The 10,805-nt window shown below is 37.1% G+C and overlaps 2 protein-coding genes across 3 annotated transcripts; both read right to left on the bottom strand.

The window, feature by feature from the left end:
* Nucleotides 1-578: 578 nt before the first annotated feature.
* On the bottom strand, nucleotides 579-3,606 carry LOC137715665 (superoxide dismutase [Mn], mitochondrial-like). The gene is made up of 6 exons (XM_088690412.1): nucleotides 3,528-3,606; nucleotides 1,779-1,825; nucleotides 1,558-1,683; nucleotides 1,379-1,432; nucleotides 1,041-1,121; nucleotides 579-818 (listed from the first exon to the last, which is right to left on the bottom strand). The coding sequence occupies exons 1-6, from the start codon at nucleotides 3,604-3,606 to the stop codon at nucleotides 726-728; spliced, it is 480 nt and encodes a 159-aa protein (XP_088546538.1). The 3' UTR covers nucleotides 579-725.
* Nucleotides 3,377-6,553, bottom strand: LOC137715752 (UDP-xylose transporter 3). 2 transcript variants are annotated; one of them, XM_068455093.2, is made up of 9 exons: nucleotides 6,312-6,553; nucleotides 6,111-6,158; nucleotides 5,832-6,009; nucleotides 5,217-5,401; nucleotides 4,933-5,000; nucleotides 4,604-4,736; nucleotides 4,265-4,426; nucleotides 3,886-4,158; nucleotides 3,377-3,782 (listed from the first exon to the last, which is right to left on the bottom strand). In XM_068455093.2, the coding sequence occupies exons 3-9, from the start codon at nucleotides 5,950-5,952 to the stop codon at nucleotides 3,675-3,677; spliced, it is 1,050 nt and encodes a 349-aa protein (XP_068311194.2). In that variant the 5' UTR covers nucleotides 5,953-6,009; nucleotides 6,111-6,158; nucleotides 6,312-6,553; the 3' UTR covers nucleotides 3,377-3,674. The 2 variants fall into 2 exon arrangements, with proteins under 2 accessions (XP_068311194.2, XP_068311195.2); XM_068455094.2 differs by having other exon boundaries at nucleotides 6,307-6,550.
* Between the last annotated feature and the right edge of the window lie 4,252 nt (nucleotides 6,554-10,805).

Raw genomic sequence — 10,805 nt, forward strand, 5'->3', positions numbered from 1 at the left:
CAAACAATTTCATTATATCAATATTGATATCATTTCGATGTTATGTATGTTATGTGGATATCAATTTTATTAACCTATTGTCGTTTTTGATACACTGATAGAATTGTCATTTGAATATATTGGTTTCATAATAGTGCTATTTGTGAATGGTTCAATCCTTGCAAACTTCAATTTGTCTACCTTACTGGTTCTTTTCAAAAGATTTCTTTTGCCTTATTCATAGAGAGACTTTTTTGCTTGCAGATTTGGATTCAGTTGTTTTCTTGTTATGCACACTCTTGTTTGTTTGTATCGACTAACTTTTGATTTATTCAATTCAATGGTCATAAATAAATGATGGTGTGTAGGAAAAAGAAAAACGCGTGTGAAAATCATCTCTGTTTGAAAAGGAGCAATAAAACAAACCGCCAGGGCACCGCAGGTTAGTCAATGATCAATGTGCTGCCATCACTAGAAATCCAGGAAAAAAAAAAGAGGATTTACAAAATGGAGCTACATGCTTCACCATCGTCAACTTAAGTAATCATAAGTCGGGATACACAAGAGGAAAGGAGATCCTCAAATAAACGAGTTACACAAAAGCTGATACACTATGCAATTATGCATCGTCGAAAAGACAGGATGTCTCGGTACAAGTTTCGGAATCCCATCAACGGATGCATCTTATTCCTGCACAAAGTGGACAAACTCAACCTAAAAACTTACCAGGAAAATGGCTTTAGCCCTCAAGGACAAACTTCCTTATACACTTCACTTGCGTATTTCCAGTTAATAACGTTCCATACGTTCTTCAGATAGTCTGGCCTCGCATTTTTGTACTGCACAAACGTCAATAATTCAAGACTTCAAGGTATATCCCATGATGAAGAATCAAGTAAGATGGCTAAAGGTCGAAATAGCTCAGCACATATTGGAACAAAGCGGAAGTCCGAAATTTTTTATGAAATCAAGCAGATTTGTTCATTGTCTACTAGTCATGAAACGGCCATATCAGACTATCGCGGGTATAAAAAACATAATACCGAATGCAGCAAATTTACCTGCAAGTAGTAAGCATGCTCCCACACATCTATCCCCAGCAAAGGTACATAACTTGCTCCTTTGGTAACAAGCGGATCCTGCATTAAGTTTACGTCAGGCAACATAATACACAGCGCAGCCAGAAAAATGGAATACAAGTTTACCAATAAGAGAAGCAAATGCGTGTATTTTACAAACTCAACCCAATCACGCCGTAAAAGTAGCCTCTGAATTACCGATATTAATGAGCTGAGGAGTTTGCAAAAAGCAAATAGATCTAAAACTGAACGGCAGCCCGTGACATCTCCAAATCCATAAATCCAAATCGTCAATAGCAAAGACTCGAACACCGCAACTGATTGAATGTGGTTTCGATAGAAAGCTTCTTCTGATCTTTGTCGAGAGCAAGCCACTATCAAAATTTAAAAAAAAGAAGCGTTAACTCCTCAATACTTGAGTGTATTCGTTTTGGCGAAATCCATCCTAAAGAATTGAATGGAACAAATAGCAAAGCTAAGAAGTAGGCAAAACACCTACCACCCAGCCGGAACCTTGCAAAGCAGCACCTTCTGCATTCACTTTCTGAATCAGCGAACCTAAAGAACCAAACCGATCGTCAATTTCGGATGCTAACGAACCCGTTGGAGGCTCCCCATCTCCTTCCTGCACATTACATTTTATTAACCAATTTCTAGATAGAAAAGAAAAGCCCAACAAACTAATTCCAAACCACGATTTAAAATAAAGTATGAACTTACTTGAACAGGGGTAAGATTTTTCCAGAAAATAGAGTGGTTTATATGACCTTCCACATTCAAATATACATTATTAATTAATAAACAAATAAATTGAAGGCCAAATCACGATTTCAGTCCATCTAGTTTTACACTATGTTTGGATGAGGGAAATAAATATAGAATTTTGGTAAAAGTTAGAATTTATAAATTGACAAGTACCAATTCTCTTGTTTGGATTCATAAACATAGAAATTTAGAATTTCCGCGTGGAAAAAAAACTTGGAATTTGGGACCTCCAAATCCCAAGTTCAAATTCCATGTAAATAGGTGTCATTTCTCAATTTCTATGATTGATAGTTTAAAAATAACAAATTCCGTATTCAATTCCATTGTTCTTTTAGATTAACCAAACAAGAAAATTTATAAATTCTAGAAAATAAAATCTCGTCATTTCAATTTCCGTCATTTTTAAATTCCTTAATAATTTTAAATTTCTTCACCCAAACATAGTTAGCGAAAGTTCCACCTTAATCCATATAGTTCGGAAGAGAATGTGAATCCCACGTCTTGGAATTATGAGACTTTGTATGTGCTTATATTAAGAGTTGACTACTCCTCATAATGCATATTAATTCTTAAAATATAACCTCAACTTCATTCGTAACTTGTCAAGATTTCAGTTTGCTAATTGTTGCAATTCAATAACATTAGCTTAATTTTGTTCATTTTTCGGCATAATTAGAGAGCCACACATGTGACGGTAATTTGGATTTTCTTGAGGTGTAAAAACACCACACGCATAGCTCTCATGAGCAAATTATTACGTAAGTCCTCGAATTGCAACAATTAGTAAACTACATTGTTGAAACTACATGGTGAATAGTGGAACTTCGCCAAAACTAAAAGAACCAAACTCAACTTTAGCCTAAAATCAAAATCAAGTGCAAGGTAGCAAACTAAAATCAAGCCCTAAATAGGTATAATCTTATTCTACACTTTCTTATCTTCATTTTGATATATTATGGGTCGAATTTGGTTTTCCCACAGACTAATCACCTTTCAGGCTATTTTCCGGTCATCTTCGGCAACCATTGGGCTTCCAAATAAGTACAATCTTATTCTACACTTTTCTATTTTCATTTTGATATATTATGGGTCGAATTTAGTTAAAAAACGATTGAGTTAAAAAACGATTGAGTTACAAAACTTTGAAAATTGCCCAAAACAACTTTTAACGGAAGGACCAAAATCATGGACGGTGAACAATCTTAGAGACAATTTCTATTGATTTTCAATCTCAAAAACCATTTCTATTGTTCATGAAAATCTCAGGAACCATTTTGTATAATAACCCTTAAGAAAATTAAACGTCTTGCGCTGACAATATGTTATAGGGAAATAAACGATGCCTCACATGTAGCAGTTGCATAGTGCCACGTCAAATTTTATCTCCCACTACATGTCCGAATCAAATTCACTACGTCTGCAGACCAAATGGCGGTTTAGCATTTTCATTGTCTCCGCTAAAAAGGGTGAGCTCAAATCAACAAAGCCCATCGTTTTATGAGGATCGAGAGAGAACGTTTATTTTACGCAATCTTAACCATGTTTTCACTGTCTTCACTAAAATAGCACTTATGAATACTTTTTAGTATTTGATGGGTACCACAGAAAATTTTCACTATAAATCCGATTTGCCAAACCCGATTTCGACAAAATTAATTACCAAAACTGCTATATAAAATAAGAAAAAAGAGACATTTCTTTTACTCTGAAGCTTACTACTACACTGGAAATCATAAACCCATAGACTCCCCAGATTGAAACCCCTCGCCGGCAACATCTTCATTGCCTGAACAGTTTTTGCCCCCACTAAATTTGATCTATCACAAATGAACTCAGAGATTGCAAAGGCTTTTAAGCTTGCAGGTCCTTGTTCTTCCATACAGGAATTTTCAGATCGTCCCCTAGCATCCCACTTCCATTTTCCACACCTAATAAAGGATCACCTTCGCTTTCTCTCGTCTGCAACCATGTGGCGGATAAGAAGTATTAGCAAATTAATCGGCACCCAGTGGGAATTACATAAAGAAACATGAGAATGAGATAAGAAAAAATAGGGAAGTACCTGGGGTAACTGTTGGGATACTTCATTAACCTTCCGCTGGGTCTCGAGAGTGCAATAATAAGAATACAGCACCATTCCGACTATAGCTATCAATATCCCCAAAATGTTGCGCCAGCTAAATGGATCGCGGAGTAGAATGTAGCCAAACGCCAAAACAAGGCATGTTTTCAGATGTCCAAGGACCTGATAGGTTACTGCAGACGTCCTTCCAATAACCAAAAATGTACTGAAGTTTACAGAGACAGATATCAAGCAGGACAGAACAATGAAGAACTGCAACATAGACAACATCACGGTTACAAAAAATAAAGGATATCACAGAGAGAAATGTTGGAAAGGGGTTGGGGAAGGCAGCGCTTGGGAAATATTGAATACTCACCAGCACTTGAGGGGTATAAGCAAAAGCAAAAACATTTTGATTAGTTAAAAATCCATCTAGAAATGGACCAATGACAAACAACGTTATTGCCTGATAGGGGCAAGACTGGTACAGAAGTTGGGTTGATGAAACTTTGAACTTCTTCTGGATCGTATTGGTCATCTGAAATAGCTGTTAAGGTCTAAAACAATGCATGCTTTCTTAATGCCATATGGTAATTAGTAAAGAATGCAGATCTTTTCTCTTTGATTTGCTCGCTTTTCTTATCAAAAGCGATTTTTTTTAAACATTAAACATGTGATAATGCATGAAATAAAAACTCAGTTCTATTTAGGATACAATCTGAGCAACACAAGTTGTTAGAACTGCCAGCAGGGACAAAAAGGAACCCAGAGCATTGAGCTGAAGATCCGTCACTGTTGCAACCCCAACTCCCAAAAGAAGGATGGAGAGTGAAAACTGCACACTTCGACTATTATAAGGTAAGCATATCAGATCCAGTATGCGGTTGTATAACTTGAAAATTCAATGAAATGGTACATCGAAACTAAATTTAACCACACAAGTAAATAGTGAAGCAAATATAACATCCTAGGTAGAAACCATGCACGGTTTAGTTCAAACTAACAAATTCATCCACTACAGATTGATCTACGATAAATACTGACCTGAATTTCTTCTTAAAGAAAAGGGTTTCCAGAAAAACAGTACAGGGGATGATTGCCAGTTTTGTCATCTGAAATAGAAAATTAAGGGGAAAAAAATCTACAGAAATCAATAATTTACATGAAAATTTTAAAATGCTGAAACGGTAACTTGATAGATTTTGAATGAAAATGTACTAACATTAGCTAAAGAAGTAAACAATCAAAGCATGAATGGGATCATGGTACAACACTAAAAATGCATGATATCTCAAGTAGAGGGAGGCAGGAACTAACAAAAAATTTACCTGGTAAAAACCAACGGAATTGAAACCCAAGCTAAGATTCAGAAGGCCAATAGAGATTCCATTAAGAATTCCAAATCCCATTACAGAACGAGCATCAAAAGGTTTGTGTTCAAAAAAATTCATCCATAACGCTACATGAAGCGAACAAAATGTGACCAGAAGATGCCAGCTTGTCAAAGTTGTGGCTGCATAACCCATATTGTGATTTAGTACATTAAATGACATTGACAAGGCGTTAGTACAATATCATGATCATTAGCATGATGTTAAGTAAAAGAAACTACATAATTACAAGAAACAAAAGCAAGTGAGCTAAGCAATCTTTGTAACACATTATGGCTTTTTAAATGAATCTCCTTAGAGAATACACATGAGAATTCTCAAAACATCAACATTTTTTTTCCAGATTCATGAATCATGACCAACCATCCCGTCGGTGTCAAAGTAACCACATTCAAGCTTTTACGACGCACCAGCCAAATTGACTAGAGCAAATTCTTTTCCAACAGTATATGTATTTAAGCAACCAAATTAAAGAATTCCAACCACCGAAACAAAGCAGAAAACCAATACATACATATGCCAAATTTCATATCAAACAGGTGCATTACTCACCAAATGTGAAACCAAGTGTGCTAATAAGCGCCTTGTTGCAAATCACGATCGACACAGACGACACCACCGACAAACTCAGAGCCCCAATGGTTCCCAGCCGGAACTTCTGGCTCTCTCCCATTTTCCACCGTCTATTGCACTCTTTCCCTGAATTCAAAGCCCCAACCTTTATACGGATCTAGCAAACCCCACACAGAAAAATTCAACCAGTTTCAATCAATTTCCAGTACAACTCACAAAACAACATATTCCATAAATGCCCACATTCAAAATTCCCACCTCATCATCCGAAATATCTGATTTTTTCAGGCGCAGAGCAGCTCAAACCTGCAACACAACAAAAATGGAAAACACGCAAAATTACCCAAAAGCCACCTACACTGGCTCCAATTTTCGATTACGAAACCATAGATCTGCTTCTTCCTAAGAAACACCAAACCAACAGAGAAAACGAGAGAGATAGAGAGAGAGTCACCGTACGGAAACGAAGACTCGAAAGGTGGAATCGACGAACGACGACCAAATCAAATCACTCAAACACTAATCACTGAGATTGCAAGAATCGAGTGTGGCATTGATGGCGGGCATCACCAGCATGTGTTCTTCGTTTAATTCTTGTGAAAATTTGGAAACAAAAAACCAAAAAATGGAAAATAGAAAAAACAATGATATGAATTTTATTTTCGGATTTTTGTTGACTCTTTTTGTTTGTTTTTAATGACTCGTATTACGCCTCGTGTCGGTTTTTTATAAGAAAAATTAATGAAAATAATTTAAAATTTTTGAATTTTAACAAAAATAATAAAATAAATAATAAAGTGACATTTTAGTGTAAAATTGTGGTTTTTCATTAAAATAAATAGTACCGAAAGTTTTTCGTTAAAATTTCCGCGCGGCCCATTGGATGCGAATTGTCTCGATTATGTGGGTCTTTGGGTTTTGGATTGGGGTGTGATATTTACACACCTTATTTTACTTCTCACACATTTTTTTTAATTTTCGACCGTTGAATCGGATGAATGAAAAAGATCAACTAATATAAATTATCAAAGATGTATGAGAAGTAAAATGATTCATTTGGATAGCACACCCCTTTGTGTTTTGGGTTGATGAGTTTCCAAATTAACGTGGATATGGACCGATTTCTTACCAAATTCTGTGTTATTTTCTCATTTGGTACGGTTCTATGGTGGCTGGTAGGGAAGAAAAGGACCTTCTTTTTCAAACGACCACCGACAATGTTATATGTGTCTGTATATATATGTTAACATATTTATAAATTAAAATAGAAAGATATGAAGCGAATAAACACTTTTACATTGCTTAAAAAAAGATTAAACTCCAATTCATAAAAATAAATTTAAAAAAAAAAACGATCGAGCTACAAAACAAGATACGAGTGTTACCATGTGCCAGGAAAATAAGAAAACAACACACCTCACATTAATATATTTTAATTAATATGCATATACTTTAAAATGATTTCGTGAACTTTTTGCTAATTAAAAAAAACCAAGAAAAGAATAATATATGAAGATTATTGTAAATTGTGGATAACCACTTCCTTTAAATAAAAATAATGTTGTATTTATACCCATCATATGTATACAAAGAAATTCTTTTGTGCGTGTAACAATGTTTGTTGACAATAAGGGATTATTCAACTTAGGCCAGTGTGAATTGACCTAATTTTAGATCTAATTCAAACTTAGGTCAGCATGCATTAACCTAATTTTAGATCTAGATCTGTAGTAGATACATTTTATCAACTAATTATGCTTTAATGAAGGTAAGTCCAATAAGAAACGTCAAACACTTGTATTTAGTACCAAAGAGAAATGGACATTACAAAATTTGATTTTTTTTTTTTGAACAAACGATATAATTTACAAAATTTGGTTAAATTCGTCTTTAACGAGAATCGAACCTAAGACATCTCACTTACAAATGAACAAAAATATCATTAGACCATAGTGTTAAGTGGCTACAAAATTTGGTTTTTTCTTCTTAATATATCATAATTTTCAATTGTGCTCTTACTAGCCCGTATCCTCGCCTCTAGGAGTGTTCATTCTAGGCTAGGCCCCCGCTCAGAGAATATAGTTTTGTTTCTAATTTCTAATTTCCAAGTTGTCTTGTTTTCATAAATATCTAATTTTCCAAGTTTCTAAAATTTCATACTTGCCTTACAGTCTTTTTCATGCTAGCATGTAATTTCTGAATTGGCTCATAACATTGTTGTTGAGAAATACATTGAAATCAAAGCGGACTTGGTTGTTCAACCATCAGTCGATCACTTTTAGTTCCACAGGCCCAGACTAGTTCTCATTCCGATTCACAATGTTTTGTTCCAAAACTTTTTAAGTGGAATTTTGCTTCTGGCCAGATTGTTACGAGAGTGAATGTTTTGTTCCAAAACTTTTTAGTTGAAATGCAATTATCCAGTGATATTGTTGGTGTGTTCGAACATGTAAACCAAATTAATACTTTCGATTGTTATGACATACAAATGTATGTAAACCAATTTAATACAAAACAATCAATAACTAAATCATAAACAAGAAAGTTTTGTGTAACGCCTATATGTTCAACCCACGTGACACAATTTTGATAATTGTGTTGCCTCAGCACTTGGTAATACTTTGTAAATCATATGAACTATTAGGACCATATGGTTTGGGCCTTTTAGCTCTTTCTTCCAGCCCATGCTTGCTAGCCTTCAACTAAGTTTTGCTCAAAGCCCAGATTGTTTGGTGTTAGGGTTCCTTTTTTAGATTGTATCTAAATAATGTGTTGTAATGTGAGAAAGACATGATGAATGAAATTGATTATTCTCCCCTTTTATGTCTTTGTTCTTCTCCTTTCTCCTTTACAATTTTTGCACTTACTTTGTCAATTCTTGTCTTTCTCTGTTTGTGGACCGATTGGGCATACTAATTGGTATCAGAGCCCGACACTAGATGGGCAAGAATGCTCAGTCTCGCCATGAGCACCTCTGTTCTCAGGTGGAGGGCATATGTGATTCCCTTGCAGCTCTTGAAAACCAACACACTAACCTTCAGAAATCGTTCAACAGTATGAATAGCTCAACCTTAACTTTCCAAAACGCAATGTCTTCCCAGTTCGCAGCTTTTCAGTCCCTGATGCTCGAAGAACTCCTCAGGTAAAGTCGATCATCCCTTCCTCTTAAACCACCGCTCAACCAACCTCAACCCCAACCTCGATAAACAGTTAACCCTCCACAACCACTCACACAACTGCGTTCCGCTCCTTGTTTCGCCCCCTAACCTACCATTCTAAGGTTTGGCTCTTTCTAATCCCTTTTCACCGAGCCTGGCCCCCAACCTTTTTTTTTTGCCTTCAACCCGCACAACCCCATCTCCCATAACCATCACCAGCCGCCTAACCCACTCCCAACACCACACCGTAGCTTCTTCAAAATTTTCCCTAAACCCCACATCTCCCATACCCACTCACCCCTATTCCTTCCATATCATTCCCTCCATATCGCCATTTCCACTAACCCCAAACCCCATATAACCAGCCTTCCAATTTCAAACCCATTAAAATGGAATTACCTCAATTTAATGAGGATGATCTTTATGGGTGGCTAATAATGGCAGAAAAGTACCTAGACTATTATGAGGTACCCCCACATTAGTGGGTTCTAGTAGCAGCTTGCCAACTTGTAACTTTGGGGCCTATGCCTCTATTTGGATGCGTGGTTTTGAATAGCGCTATGGCCGAGAAAATAAGGGTCTCTTTGTTGATTTGTTACTTCAAAGATTTGGGGGTGGTGATCGAGCAAATATCGAATCACAACTTACTCATATACAACAGAGAGGCTCAGTTGATGATTACATATCGGAGTTTACAAAACTTTCTTACAGAGTGATTGATTGGACTGAAAACCAATTAAAACATGCTTTCCTTGGTGGCCTACGCGACAATATCTCTCACGACGTCCTCGCTCTTGAACCTGACTCCCTTCACCAAGCCCAGAAATTAGTTAAATTTTTTGAAACAAAACGCTCATTCCGCCCTAGCTTTTCTTGCTAACTCCAATCCCCACCTTCTTCCCGACCCCACATGTGACATCCCACATCGCCCATTGGAGTGATCCTTATATATATATATATATATATATATATATATATATATATATTCTCATTCCTACCTAGCACGAGGCCTTTTGGGAGCTCACTGGCTTCGGGTTCCATGGGAACTCCGAAGTTAAGCGAGTAACGCGCGAGAGCATTCCCAGGATGGGTGACCCACTGGGAAGTTCTCGTGTGAGTTCCCAGAAACAAAACCGTGAGGGCGTGGTCGGGGTCCAAAACGGATAATATCGTGCTACGGTGGTGGAGTGGGCCCAGGAAGTGATCCGTCCCGGGCCGGGATGTGACACCACATTCCCACCACCACTATGCCATGTAACTTCCCTCCCCCACCACCCCATAACCCCAATGCTCATTTCAAACGCCTAACCCCTGCTGAAGTCCAAGAAAAACTACGAAAGAAAGCGTGTTTCCACTGCACCGAACCCCATGTACCTGGCCACAAGTGTAAAACTCCCATGCTAGTGTTGTTGGATGTTGACAACTCGGATGATGATCACACTAAATTCCATGATTGCAATACCGAGGAAGACACCCCTATTGACCCCCTTTGCCACATGTTGGAGTTATTCTCCATTCCGGGATGCAATATTAGCCTTTCTATGCGGTTGATTGGCTCAATTGCCTCAACACCTATCATGATATTAATCGATTCAGGAGCAGCTTGCAACCTGCTGCGGGCTAACATAGCGCAGCAGTTGGGCTTGCCTATTAAGCCAATCACCCCTATCCCATTTACAACAGCTGCCTATAAACAAGTCACTGCCAACATGAGGGTAAACAAGACTACACCCTTACGAGTTTATTTCTCCTTTTAAACATCCTAGGATATGATTTGATATTAAGAGTGGAATGG

Source organism: Pyrus communis, chromosome 3, assembly GCF_041283825.1.
Source record: "Pyrus communis isolate YQ-2024b chromosome 3, ASM4128382v1, whole genome shotgun sequence".
Lineage (NCBI taxonomy): Eukaryota > Viridiplantae > Streptophyta > Magnoliopsida > Rosales > Rosaceae > Pyrus > Pyrus communis.